This window comes from Salvelinus sp. IW2-2015, linkage group LG13, assembly GCF_002910315.2.
Source record: "Salvelinus sp. IW2-2015 linkage group LG13, ASM291031v2, whole genome shotgun sequence".
Taxonomy (NCBI): Eukaryota; Metazoa; Chordata; class Actinopteri; order Salmoniformes; family Salmonidae; genus Salvelinus; species Salvelinus sp. IW2-2015.
In genome coordinates, this window is record NC_036853.1 from 46,703,124 (window position 1) to 46,718,269 (window position 15,146).

The window sequence follows — 15,146 nt, forward strand, 5'->3', positions numbered from 1 at the left end:
TGTGCCTTTTACTGAGGAGTGGCTTCAGTCTGGCCACTCTACCATAAAGGCCTGATTGGTGGAGTACTGCAGAGATGGTTGTTCTTCTGGAAGGTTCTCCCATCTCCACAGAGGTTCTCTGGAGCTCTGTCAGAGTGACCATTGGGTTCTTGGTCACCTCCCTGACCAAGGCCCTTCTCCCCTGATTGCTCAGTTTGGCTGGGCGGCTAGTTTTAGGACGATTCTTGGTGGTTCCAAACTTCTTCCATTTAAGAATGATGGAGGCCGGGCCTCCTGAGTGGCGCAGTGGTCTAAGGCGCTGCATCGCAGTGCTAGCTGTGCCACTAGAGATTCTGGGTTCGTGTCCAGGCTCTCTCGCAGCCGGCCGCGATCGGGAGACCCATGGAGCAGCGCACAATTGGCCCAGCGTCGTCCGGGTTAGGGGAGGGTTTGGCCGGCCGGGATGTCCTTGTCCCATCGCACATTAGCGACTCCTGTGGCGTGCCGGGCACAGTGCACACTGACACAGTCGCCAGGTGTACAGTGTTTCCTCCAACACGTTGGCGAGGCTGGCTTCTGGGTTAAGTGGGCATTGTGTCAAGAAGCAGTGCGGCTTGGCTGGGTTGTGTTTCGGGGGATGCACGGCTCTCGGCCTTTGCCTCTCCCGAGTCCTTACGGTAGTTTCAGCGATGAGACAAGACTGTAACTACCAATTGGATACCACAAAAACTGGGGTGAAAAAAGGGGTAAAAAAATAATGGAGGCCACTGTGTTTTTGGGGACCTTCAATGCTGCAGACATTTTTTGGTACCCTTCCCCAGGTCTGGCCTTGACACAATCCTGTCTCGGAGCTCTACGGACAATTCCTTAGACCTCATGATTTGGTTTTTGCTCTGCCATACACTGTCAACTGTGGGACCTTCATATTCAGGTGTGTGCCTTTCAAAATCATGTCCAATCAATTGAATTTACCACAAGTGCACTCCAAGTTGTAGAAACATCTCAAGGATGATCATTGGAAATAGGATGCACCTGAGCTCAATTTTGAGTCTCATAGCAAAATGTCTGAAACCTGTTTTCGCTTTGTCATTATGGAGTATTGTGTGTAAATTGATGAGGCTAAAAAATAATTTAATACATTTTAGAATAAGGCTGTAACGTAACAAAATGTGGAAAAAGTCAAGTGTTCTGAATACTTTCCGAATGCACTGTATGTACAGTGTGCATGACACAAGTAATTTTTACAACAATTGTTTACAAACCACACAGCCGTCATACTACTCAGAAAGGAGACACGTTCTGTCTCCTAGAGATGAACGTACTATGGTGCGAAAAGTGCWAATCATTCCCAGAACAACAGCAAAGGACCTTGTGAAGATGCTGGAGGAAACAGGTAAAAAAGTATCTATATCCACAGTAAAACGAGTCCTATATCGTCATAGCCTGAAAGGCCGCTCAGCAAGGAAGAAGCCCACTGCCCAAAACGCCATAAAAAAGCCAGACTACGGTTTGCAACTGCACATGGGGACAAAAGATCGTACTTTATGGAGAAATGTCCTCTGGTTTGATGAAACAAAAATAAAACTGTTGGCCATAATGACCATCGATTGTTTGGAGGAAAAAGGGGGGAGGCTTGCAAGCTGAAGAACACCATCCCAACCGCGAAGCACAGGGTGCAGCATCATGTTGTGGGGTGCTTTGCTGCAGGAGGACTGGTACACTTCACCAAATAGATGGCATCATGAGGAAGTAAAATTATGTGGATATATTGAAGCAACATCTCAAGACATCAGTCAGGAAGTTAAAGTCTGGTCGCAAATTGTCTTCCAAATGGACAATGACCCAAGCATAACTTACCAAATTGTGGCAAAATGGCTTAAGGACAACAAAGTCAAGGTATTGGAGTGGCCATCACAAAGCCCTGACCTCAATCCTATAGAAAATTTGTGGGCAGAACTGAAAAAGCGTGCGCGAGCAAGGAGGCCTACAAACCTGACTCGGTTACACCAGCTCTGTCAGGAGGAATGGGCCAAAATTCACCCAACTTACCGAGGGAAGCTTGTGGATGGCTGCCCGAAACGTTTGACCCAATTTAAAGGCAATGCTACCAAATACTAATTGAGTGTATGTAAACTTCTGGCCCACTGGGAATGTGATGAAAGAATTAAAAGCTGAAATAAACAATTCTCTCTACTATTATTCTGACATTTCACATTCTTAAAATAAAGTGGTGATCCAGGGAATTTTTACTAGGATAAAATGTCAGGTATTGTGAAAAACTGAGTTTAAATATATTTGGCTAAGGTGTATGTAAACTTTGGACTTCAACTGTATGTACAGCACCAGTCAAAAGTTTGGACACACCTACTAATTCAAGGTTTTCTTTTTCTTTTTAGACAAACTATGAATTAACACATATGGAATAATGTAGTAACCCAAAAATATTTTATATTTTATATTCTTCAAAGTAGCCACCCTTTGCCTTGATGACAGCTTTGCACACTCTTGGCATTCTCTCAACCAGCTTCACCTGGAATGCTTTTTCAACAGTCTTGGAGGAGTTCCCACATATGCTGAGCACTTGTTGGCTGCTTTTCCTTCACTCTGTGGTCCAACTCATCCCTAACCATCTCAATTCGGTTGAGGTCGAGTGATTGTGGAGGCCAGGTCATCTGATGCAGCACTCCATCACTCTCCTTCTTGGTCAAATAGCCATTACACAGCTTGGAGATGTGTTGGGTCATTGTCCTGTTGAAAAACAAATGATAGTCCCACTAAGCGCAAACTAGATGTGATGGCATATCTCTGTGGTAGCCATGCTGGTTAAGTGTGCCTTGAATTCTAAATAAATCAGACGATGTCACCAGCAAAGCACCATCACACCTCCTCCTCCATTCTTCACAGTGCGGAGATCACATGCGGAGATCATCCGTTCACCTACTCTGCATCTCACAAAGGCACGGCGGTTGGAACCAAAAATCCCAAATTTGGACTCATCAGACCAAAGGACAGATTTCCACCGGTCTAATGTCCATTGCTCTTGTTTCTTGGCCCAAGCAAGTCTCTTCTTCTTCTTGGTGTCCTTTAGTAGTGGTTTCTTTGCAGCAATTCGACCATGAAGGCCTGATTCACGCAGTCTCCTCTGAACAGTTGATGTGTCTGTTACTTGAACTCTGTGAAGCATTTATTTGGCTGCAATTTCTGAGGCTGGTAACTCTAATGAACTTATCCTCTGCAGCAGAGGTAACTCTGGCTCTTCCTTTRCTGTAGAGGTCCTCGTGAGAGCCAGTTTCATCATAGCACTTGATGGTTTTTGCGACTGCACTTGAAGAAACTTTCAAAGTTCTTGAAATTTTCCATATTGACTGACCGTCATGTCCTAAAGTAATGATGGACTATCGTTTCTCTTTGCTTGTTTGAGCTGTTCTTGCCATAATTTGAACTTGGTCGTTTACCAAATAGGTCTAATTTCTGTATTTATACCCCTACCTTGTCACAACAGAACTGATTGGCTCATACACAATTTCCTCAAATTAAGTTGTAACAAGGCACACCTGTTAATTGAAATGCTTCCAGGTGACTACCTCATGAAGCTGTTTGAGAGAATGCCAAGAGTGTGCAAAGCTGTCATCAAGGCAAAGGGTGGCTATTTGAAAAATCTCAAATGTAAAATTTATTTAGATTTTTTATTACACTTTTTTGGTTAGTACATGATTCCATGTGTGTTATTTCATACTTTTGATGTCTTCACTACTATTCTASAAGTAGAAAATAGTAAAAATAAAGAAAAACCCTTGAATGAGCAGGTGTTTCTAAACTTTTGACCGTTAGTGTATATATATTTAAACAAATATATATGGGCGATTGGAAATGATGCAGACAATTACATTGATGGAAGCTAGAATCTATCTGCAATAATAAAGCTGATCTACCCCCTCAAATTAGTTTTATAAATAAATAAAACAAACCGCACTTAGTTGACCGGGGAAGCTCTTGCAGGGCAGAWATTTTACAAACTAGCTTGTTGTAAAGGTGGCATCCTATGATGGTGCCACGTTAAAAGTCACTGAGCTCTTCAGTAAGGCCATTCTACTGCCAATGTTTGTCTATGGAGATTGCATGTCTGTGTGCTCGATTTTATACACCTGTCAGCAATGGGTGTGGCTGAAATAGCCAAGTCCATTAATTTGAAAGGTTGTCCACATACTTTTGACCATGTAGTGTAGTTGAAGGCTTTTTCCTTGAGTANATTTGAAAGGTTGTCCACATACTTTTGACCATGTAGTGTAGTTGAAGGCTTTTTCCTTGAGTAATAAAAATGCATTGAAATTACTTAGGAACTGTGCACAGTTTGGAGAGGTGTGTGTCTACTTGGAGACACCAGTTAGACCTCTCACTCAAACCCTTGTAATAGTTTTTTCTTAACTTCCACCTACTCCAAAGTTTCAATGAATATTCTTATTATGTTACTGAATGTATTTTCAGATTTCGTTATTGACATATGCTGTGAAAAGTACAGTAAATGTAWAATGAACATAATATCAACATTGTCATGTTTGGATTCAATCTTGTGTCAGGTGAACTGTTATGTCCTTACGTTTGGTTTTATAATTTCCATATAATCTCCAAAGTGTTCTCTTTCAATTGCTACCATGGTAATGCATATATGCTTTGTATAGTTCTTCTGTTAGAAATGTTTCAATTTGGACCTAACCATATAGGCCAATTTCAACAAATGTAAGGGGTTATCAAGTGTGGGCCCATGCCTTTTGAATGATCAAACCATTAAAGAGTGTCAAGTAATCAAATCAACTACCATGTTTGCATTGTACTCATATCAATCCCTCATTTCCCAATCAGAAGATGCTCCATAGCAGGGTGCTCATATCAGATTTCTTGATCCAACATCCTCTCACTCTGTATCTCTTACAGTCAGTAGACATGGAGGATGGGAAGCCTGATCTGCTGCTGGTCAAAGAGGAGACCATAGAAGATGGACCAGAGAGCATTYTTCTGCTGAGTGGACTAAAGATGGGGGAGCAAGGTAAAAGGACAAATACATATAGCCCATTATCTTCCTACAGGTGGTGTCACTTCTACGCAACGCTCATCCCTCATCAACGGAGCCAAAATCATCTCACTATCTGACATAAGGCAATGCATATAGCCTACATACAGTAATAGATCTTCAATGGGAATAGTGATACAACCGGCAATTGTTTTTTCTTCATTCATAAAATGAAATCAGTACAACTTATGTTTAAATACAAAGGCACACATAAAAAATTAACTTGACCAGGTGATTCACTTAAAAAAAACAAATGTCTACTTTCTAACCTCTTCCTGCAGGTGGTTGGCTGGAGGATAACAGAGGAGACTGGGCGGCCATCTTGGATTCCCAGACCCAGAAGGGTGCAGCCAATGGCCAAYCGGAGGTCAGTGGATGGGACAGCGTCCTCATCTCTGGCCTGGGGAACAACACTGTTAACCACAACCAGAAACAGACAGTCAAAAACAAAACAACATCCAAACTTAGTCTCCATGACAACAGACTGGCTGAGACGAGGGCGAGGTGTAGATTTGGTCTGCGGGGACGGGGAGGTGTCCGTATGCGGCTGGAGAGAACAGACTTGGTTAGTGATGCTCCGTCCTGCTCCTATAGTTTTGATTCAGAGAGACTGATGGCACCTCAGGTTAACCCCCTAACAGGTGCTGCCTTCAGCATGCCTTCTATAGGATCTATCAACTGGAACATGGACCCTGGGACAACACAGACACTCCCTGGCCGTCCTCCTCACACTCTCCTAATGTTAAACCAGACCTCAGACAATGCCAGTGCCTCAACACTAAATGGATACACAAGCCCGATGACAAATGACAGTAGTAGTAARGCTATCAGTAGATCCAGTGGCGAAGAGAAGCGCTTCCCATGTTTATTCTGTGGGAAAGCCTTCAGTTTCCCCAAACAGGTGGAGATCCACCAGAGAATGCACACGGGTGAGAAANGTGATGCTCCGTCCTGCTCCTATAGTTTTGATTCAGAGAGACTGATGGCACCTCAGGTTAACCCCCTAACAGGTGCTGCCTTCAGCATGCCTTCTATAGGATCTATCAACTGGAACATGGACCCTGGGACAACACAGACACTCCCTGGCCGTCCTCCTCACACTCTCCTAATGTTAAACCAGACCTCAGACAATGCCAGTGCCTCAACACTAAATGGATACACAAGCCCGATGACAAATGACAGTAGTAGTAARGCTATCAGTAGATCCAGTGGCGAAGAGAAGCGCTTCCCATGTTTATTCTGTGGGAAAGCCTTCAGTTTCCCCAAACAGGTGGAGATCCACCAGAGAATGCACACGGGTGAGAAACCATTCAGCTGCCACCTATGCCAGYCCAGTTTTTCACACTCATCCAGTCTGAAGAGGCACCAGAGCATGCACACTGGGGAGAAACCATTTGGCTGCCACCTGTGCCGGGCCAGTTTTTCCCACTCATTCAACCTGAAGAGGCACCAAAGGGTCCACACAGGGGAGAAACCGTACAGCTGCCCCCAGTGTGAGAAGAGGTTCTCCCACCAGCACCGGCTGAAGATGCACCTGAAGGTCCACACAGGAGAGAGTCCGTTTGCCTGTACGCAGTGCGGGAAGAGGTTCTCAGAGAGGAGCTGCCTCAGGATACACCAGCAGAAAATGCACACGGCCCATGTAAAGAGTATAGTGACATCACCATCTAACTGAGCAGCAGCAGTTAGGGAGAGCTCCTCATACAATTGTATTATCTTTGTTCAATTATTTTGTACTTTGTTTATATGTAGTGCTGTGTTCTCCACATCTGGAGATATTAGTAGATGTTTTTCCTTTGAGAACATTGTTTGATTTTGAGAGAGATTGATCAACCTGGCTCTAAAGGCTAGCTAGTCTACTAAGTCATCTTGATCATCTGACAAGAAGCAACAAGGGCAGGATTGAGGGACTAGGGCATCAGGACAACGAGAAGAAGGATGAGGAGAAATAGAGGATAAAACCAACAGAAAAAAGGAATTGATTTGGAGGATTTCTGGAGGATTTGTAAAGGAAAGACAGTATTTGAAAGTCAACAAACAAACAAAAACACACACAAAGGAGAGGTAGGATATCATAGATATCATCCTGACCAACTTGCCCTCTAAATACACCTCTGTTGTCTTCAACCAGGATCTCAGCGATCACTGCCTCATTGCCTGCGTCCGTAATGGGTCCGCGGTCAAACGACCACCCCTCATCACTGGCAAATGTTCCCTAAAACACTTCAGTGAGCAGGCCTTTCTAATCGATCTGGCCCGGGTATCCTGGAAGGATATTGACCTCATCCCGTCAGTAGAGGATGCCTGGTTGCTCTTTAAAAGTGCTTTCCTCACCATCTTAAATGAGCATGCCCCATTCAAAAAATGTAGAACTAAGAACAGATATAGCCCTTGGTTCACCCCATACTTGACTGCCCTTGACCAGCACAAAAACATCCTGTGGCGTACTGCATTAGCATCGAATAGCCCCCGCGATATGCGGCTCNGCGTACTGCATTAGCATCGAATAGCCCCCGCGATATGCGGCTCCTCAGGGAAGTCAGGAACCAATATACACAGTCAGTTAGGAAAGCTAAGGCTAGCTTTTTCAAACAGAAATGTGCATCTAGCAGCACCAATTCCAAAAAGTTTTGGGACACTGAAAAGTCCATGGAGAATAAGAGCACCTCKTCCCAGCTGCCCACTGCACTGAGGCTAGCAAACACTATCACCACCGATAAATCTACGATAATCYATCATTTCAATAAGCATTTTTCTACGGCTGGCCATGCTTTCCACCTGGCTACCCCTACCCTGGCCAACTACGCTGCAACCCCCGCAGAAACTTACCCAAGTCTCCCCCGCTTCTCCTTCGCCCAAATCCAGACAGCTGATGRTCTGAAAGAGCTGCAAAATCTGGATCACTACAAATCAGCTGGGCTAGACAATCTGGACCCTTTCTTTCTAAAGTTATCCGCCAAAATTGTTGCAACCCCTATTACTAGCCTGTTCAACCTCTTTTGTATCGTCTGAGATCCCCAAAGATTGAAAAGCTGCCACGGTCATCACCCTCTTCAAATGGGGAGACACTCTAGACCAAAACTGTTATAGACCAATATCCATCCTGCCCTGCCTTTCTAAGGTCTTCGTAAGACAAGTTAATAAACAGATCACCGACCATTTCYAATCCCAACATACCTTCTCTGTAGCCTCCAACACTACTCAGCAAATTGGATGTAGTCTATCACAGTGCCATCCGTTTTGTCACCAAAGCCCCATATACTACCCACCACTGTGCCCTGTATGCTCTCGTTGGCTGAACCTCGCTACATATTCGTTGCCAAACCCACTGGCTACAGGTCATCTATAAGTCTTTGCTAGGTAAAGCCCCGCCTTATATCAGCTCACTGATCACCATAGCAACACCCACCCGTAGCATGCGCTCCAGCAGGTAAATTTCACTGCTCATCCCCAAAGCCAACACCTCTTTGGCCGCCTTTCTTTCAAGTTCTCTGCTGTCAATGACAGGAACGAATTGCAAAAATCATTGAAGCTGGAGACTTATATCTCCCACTCTAACTGTAAGCATCAGCTGTCAGAGCAGCTTACTGATCACTGTACCTGTACACAGCCCATCTGTAAATAGCACACCCAACTACCTCATCCCCATATTGTTATTTATTTATTTTTGCTCTTTTGCACCCCAGTATCCCTACTTGCACATCTATCACTCCAGTACTAATGCTAAATTGTAATTATTTCGCCTCTATGGCCTATTTATTGCCTTACCTCCCTAATCTCACTACATTTGCACACACTGTACAAATATTTTTTTGTGTTATTGACTGTATGTTTGTTTATCCCATGTGTAACTCTGTGTTGTTGTTTTTGTCACACATTTTTGCTTTATCTTGGCCAGGTCAAAGTTGTAAATGAGAACTTGTTCTCAACTGGCCTACCTGCTTAAATAAAGGTCAAATAATAAAACAATTTAAAATAAATAGCAGGACAGGCTCATTGTAATGGCTGGAATGGCATACATGGAACGGTATCAAACATATGGAAGCCACGTTTGACTCCGTTCCTTTCATTCCATTCCAGCCATTACAATGAGRTTGTCCTCATATAGCTCCTCTCACCAGCCTCCACTGACATGCATCAATACTCAAATTCTAAAAATAGCAATAGTAGCAAGAGCTTGGCATATTCCATTTGATCTATCAGCAGAAAAAAAAATCTGACCATTATAAACAAACTAAAACTYCTGAGGGAAAATCAAGAGACATTGTTGGCTGATTACACCCTAATTGGAGACTGTTGACAATGTTGACATCAGCTAACCGCTCGCCCACATGATGCCATACACGCTGTCTGCCATCTGCCCGGTACAATTGAAACCGGGATTAATCCGTGAAGAGCACACTTCTCCTGGGTGCCAGTGGCCAATTGCGGAYGTGAGCATTTGCCCACTGAAGTCAGTTACGAGGCCGAACTGAAGTCAGGTCAAGACCCTGGTGAGGACAACAAGCATGCAGATGAGCTTCCCTGAGATGGTTTCTGACAATTAGTGCAGAAATTCTTCAGTTGTGCAAACCCACAGTTTAATCATCTGTCCAGGTGGCTGGTCTCAGACCAACCCGCAGGTGAAGAAGCCAGATGTGGAGGTCCTGGGCTCGTGTGGTTACACGTGGTCTGCGGTTGTGAGGCCAGTTGGACGTACTGCAAAATTCTTTAAAAATGARGGAGGTGGTTTATGGTAGAGAAACAAACATTCAATTCTCTGGCAACAGCTCTGGTGGACATTCCTGCAGTCAGCATGCCAATTGCACGCTTCCTGTAAAACTTGAGACATTGGTGGCATTGTGTTGTGTGAGTGGCCTTTTATTGTCCCCAGCACAAGGTGCACCTGTGTAATGATCATAATGTTTAATCAGCTTCTTGATATGCCACACCTGTCAGGTGGATGGATTCTCTTGGAAAAGAAGACATGCGCACTAACAGAGATGTAAACCAATTTTTGCACAAAATTTGAGAGAAATAAGCTTTTTCTGCGTATGGAACATTTCTGGGATNGGAGGTGGTTTATGGTAGAGAAACAAACATTCAATTCTCTGGCAACAGCTCTGGTGGACATTCCTGCAGTCAGCATGCCAATTGCACGCTTCCTGTAAAACTTGAGACATTGGTGGCATTGTGTTGTGTGAGTGGCCTTTTATTGTCCCCAGCACAAGGTGCACCTGTGTAATGATCATAATGTTTAATCAGCTTCTTGATATGCCACACCTGTCAGGTGGATGGATTCTCTTGGAAAAGAAGACATGCGCACTAACAGAGATGTAAACCAATTTTTGCACAAAATTTGAGAGAAATAAGCTTTTTCTGCGTATGGAACATTTCTGGGATKTTTTTTTCCAGCTCATGAGAAATGGGACCAACACTTTACATGTTGCGTTTATATTTTTGTTCYGTATATTCTTTAAAGAACAAGTTAACTAGTGACTTTCAGCATGCGTTTAGGGAAGGGCACTCAACTTGTACTGCCGTGACTCAGATGACTGAGGATTGGCTAAAATAAATGGATAATAAGATGATAGTTGGAGTTGTATTAGATTTCAGTGCAGCATTTGATGTTATTGATCATACTTTGTTATTGAAAAAACAAACTTGTTATGGCTTTACATCACCTGCCATCACATGGTTGGAGAGTTACTTATCCAWTTGAACTCAACGGAAGCTTCTCTAACATCAGATATGTACAGCGCGGTGTCCCTCAAGGCAGTTACCTTGGGCCGTTACTCTTCTCTATTTTTACAAATGATTTGCCACTTGTCTTACAAGAGGCAAAAATGACTATGTATGCTGATGATTGCACACTCTACACATCAGCACCTACAGCCAGTGAGCTCACTGAGACTCTTAMCAAGGTGTTACAGTTAGTGTCAGAATGGGTAATTAACAARAAACTGGTCTTAAATACATCTAAAACCAAAAGCATTCTCTTAGACCTAAACCTCAACTGGAGTTGTGCATAAAGGGTGCGACCATTGGACAAGTTGAAGAAGCTGAACTCCTAGGAGTAACATTGGATGGTCAAGTCGTATTGACAAATTTGTTGTTAAGATGGGTAGAGGGTATGTCTCTTATAAAACATGTTCTGCGTTTGACACAAATATCAACTGTACCATTTGTTCAGGCTTTGATCTTGTCCCATCTTGATTACTGTCTGTTACGCGGAGTGGAACAGGGGAACCAAGAGCAGACTCAGATGAGAAGACTGGGATAAAGTAACCAAGGTATTTATTGAAACAAGGGGGAGATGGAGTGCAGGTCAGGGGAAGCTCGGGCGTGTTGCTGGAAACCAGGTGCTGAGGCTGGAGCGAGAGGGGTTGGACAGGGTAAGCAGGTCCGGAGGGATATCCAAGGGAGTAGTAGAGTGGGGAATCCAGGACAGAGTAGCAGGATGACGAGGCGTGGGACTGGAGACAGGGACCAGAGTCAGAGCGGGCAGAACTGTTTCGGAGAGGAAAACAGCATTAGGCAAGGAAAACAGAACACAACAGGATCTGAATAGTAACAAATGGCTAGAAACTTAGACTGACTGAGCAGAGATTATGATCTGGCAGCGTGGGGTGGCAGGGTTGAGTATGAGTAGAGGTATTGATTATGGAAAAGGTTGCAGCTGGTGGGATCTGCTCTGACTCCAGCACACCCGTCTCCGCCCACACACACACACACACCACACACACACACCACACACACACACACACACACACACACACACACCAGAGAGAGGGAAAGAGCACTGGGGAGTGGCGGCAGGTCAAGGCAACACATGATGAGCAGTAGAGGCGTTGCAGGAGCAGATGTGACACTGTCAGGTAATATGGTCAGGTGCAGTAAAGAAAGACCTTCAAAACTGCAGCTGGCTCAAAACAAAGCACCACGCCTTGCCCTTAAACTGCACATACAGAACTAACATCAACAACATACATGGAGTCTTTCATGGTTGAGGGTTGAGAAGAAATTGACTACTTCTTTCTAGACATACATATCCCACCAGACACGCCACTATGGGTTTCTTTCACCGGTACCTAAACCAAAAACAGATTTAATGCGTTGCTCAGTTATGTGTAGAGCCATGTCATCGTGGAATGCTTTTAAAAACAGATTGAAAGACATTTTGTATCACAGCGCTTCTCTTTCTAAAAATCAAATTAACTGTACTGTATATAAGAATATGTATATTTGAATAGTGTGTCAATAGTATTTTTGTTATCTCTTGGTGGCTTTCCTAATATAGAGTGCCATCAGAAAGTATTCAGACCCTTGACTTTTTCCACATTTTGCTACGTTACAGCTTTATTCTAAAAATTGATTTTTTTAATCCCAGCAATCTACACACAATACCCCATAATGACAAAGCGAGAGCAGGTTTTTGAATTTTTTGCAAATGTATTAAATAAATACCTTATTACATAAGTATTCAGACCCTTTGCTATGAGACTCGAAATTGAGCTCAGGTGCATCCTGTTTCCATTGATCATCCTTGAGATGTTTCTACAACTTGATTGGAGTCTACCTGTGGTATATTCAACTGATTGGACCTGATTTGAGAAAGGCACACACCTGTCTATAAAAGGTCCCACGGTTGACAGTGCATGTCAGAGCAAAAACCAAGCTATGAGGTGAAGAATTGTTCGTAGAGCTCCGAGACAGGATTGTGTCGATTCACAGATCTGGGGAAGCGTACCAAAACATTTCTGCAGCATTGAAGGTCCCCAAGAACACCGTGACCTCCATCATTCTTAATTCTCACGAGTCACCATCCCGGATCCGGGAGCATCCTCATCAGTAAAAAAGCTGACTATCACATAAAGACTCAACCGCATATTTTTACCATTTTTTACCGCTAGGTAGCTATCACAAATTTGACCAAATAAAGATATAAATTAGTCACTAACAAGAAACAACTTCATCAGATGACAGCTTCATAAACAGATTATTGTATAGCATATGTTTTGTTCGAAAAATTTGCATATTCAGGTATAAATCATAGTTTTACATTGCAGCTACAATCACAATATCACCCAAAGCAGCTAGAATAACTACAGAGAGCAACGTGAAATACCTAAATACTCATCATAAAACATTTATTGAAAAACATGGTGACAGCAAATGAAAGACAAACATCTTGTGAATCCAGCCAATATTTCAGATTTTTTAAGTGTTTTACAGCGGAAAACACAATATAGCATTATATTAGCTTACTACAATAGCCAACCACACAACCGCATTCATTCACCGCAAAGGTAGCGATCGCAAAAAAACAGCAAAACGATATAAAATTATTCACTAACCTTGACAAACTTCATCAGATGACAGTCCTAAAACATCATGTTACACAATACATAATGTGTTTGTTCGAAAATGTGCATATTTAGCGGTACAAATCGTGGTTTTACAATGTGAAACGTAGTCAAAATGCACAAAATTGTCCGGAGAAATCTTGGACAGTCACCTAATCTAATCAAATAACTCATCATAAACTTTACTAAAAAATACATGTTGTACAGCAAATGAAAGATACACTAGTTCTTAATGCAACCGCGTTGTAGATTTTTAAAATAACTTTAGTACGACATACAGCTTACGTTATAGCGAGACAGCGCCCAAAATAAGGGGGGAAAAATATGACTAAACATTTTCAACAGAAATACGAAATTACATCATAAATGGTTCCTACTTTTGATGAGCTTCCATCAGAATGTTGTACAAGAGTCCTTGTGCCCAGAATAATCGTTGTTGGTTGTAGAATGTCTCTTCTCCTGTCGAATTAGCAACCAAAGCTAGCCCATGTGCGCAAACTGCCCAACTTCACATAACCAAAGAAAAGAAAATCCGAAAATCGCACTAAACGTTCAATAAACTGATATAACTCGGTTTAAAATAACGTACTTTTATGGTGTTTTTATCACATATATAAAATAAAAATCAGAGCCGGAGATATCTAACGTCTATACCGAAAGCTTTTCAGAACGCAATCTGGGTTCCTTCTCGCGCCTTCCAAGACAATGAAAATTCCAGACACGTCATTCCAAAGCTCTTGTTCGGGCCTCAGTTCGCTAGACACCCCATTCCACCTCTCCACTGCCTGTTGACATCTAGTGGAAGGGGTATGCAGTGCATGTAGAATCCATAGATTTCAGGCAAATTAATAGAAGGCCCTGGAACAGAGCCTCGATTCAGAATTTTCACTTCCTAACAGGAAGTTTGCTGCAAAATGAGTTCTGTTTTACTCACAGATATAATTCAAACGGTTTAAAACTAGAGAGTGTTTCTATCGATAAGTAATAATAATATGCATATTGTACGAGCAAGAATTGAGTACGAGGCAGTTTAATTTGGGCACGGTTTTTTACAAAGTGAAAATAGCGCCCCCCTATTGACAAAAGGTTTAAATGAAAGAAGTTTGTAACCACCATGACTTTTCCTAGAGCTGGCCACTCGGCCAAACTGAGCAATCGTGGAACCACCACTTTTGGGGCGGRAGGTAGCCTAGTGGTTATAGCGTTGGGCCAGTAACCGAAAGGTTGCTGGATCGAATCCCCGAGCTGACAATGTAAAAATCTGTCGTTCTGCTCCTGACGGTAGGCCGTCATTGTAAATAAGAATTTGTTCTTAACTGACTTGCCTAGTTAAATAAAGTTTTTTTTAAAAATTTAATTGGGGGAGAAGGGCAACGGTCAGGGAGGTGACCAAGAACCCGATGGTCACTCTGACAAAGCTGTAGAGTTCCTCTGTGGAGATGGGAGAACATTCCAGAAGGACAACCATCTCTGCAGCACTCCACCAATCAGGGCTTTATGGTAGAGTGGCCAGACAGAAGCCACTCCTCAGTAAAAAGCACATGACAGCCCGCTTGGAGTTTGCCAAAAGGCACTTAAAGAATCTCAGACCATGAGAAACACAATTCTCTGGTCTGATGAAACCAAGATTGAACTCTTTGGCCTGAATGCCAAGCTAGAGGAAACCTGGCACCATCCCTATTGTGAAGCGTGGTGGCAACATCATGCTGTGGGGATGTTTTTCAGTGGCAMGGACTGGGAAACTAGTCAGAATC

General features: G+C 43.1%; 2 protein-coding genes across 2 annotated transcripts in view; both read left to right on the forward strand.

Moving 5' to 3' along the window:
- LOC139028481 (uncharacterized) overlaps nt 1-6,030 on the forward strand; it is a 33,835-nt gene extending 27,805 nt beyond the window's left edge. The window contains exons 5-7 of the mRNA XM_070446017.1: nt 4,912-5,023; nt 5,329-5,976; nt 6,011-6,030. Of these exons, the coding sequence (XP_070302118.1) occupies nt 4,912-5,023; nt 5,329-5,976; nt 6,011-6,030 (780 nt within the window). The remainder of the gene's footprint in view (nt 1-4,911; nt 5,024-5,328; nt 5,977-6,010) is intronic.
- Nucleotides 6,017-7,509, forward strand: LOC111971736 (gastrula zinc finger protein XlCGF49.1-like). The gene has a single exon (XM_023998571.2). It carries the CDS (start codon nt 6,030-6,032, stop codon nt 6,720-6,722), a length of 693 nt encoding a protein of 230 aa, XP_023854339.1. The 5' UTR covers nt 6,017-6,029; the 3' UTR covers nt 6,723-7,509.
- The last annotated feature ends 7,637 nt before the right edge of the window (nt 7,510-15,146 follow it).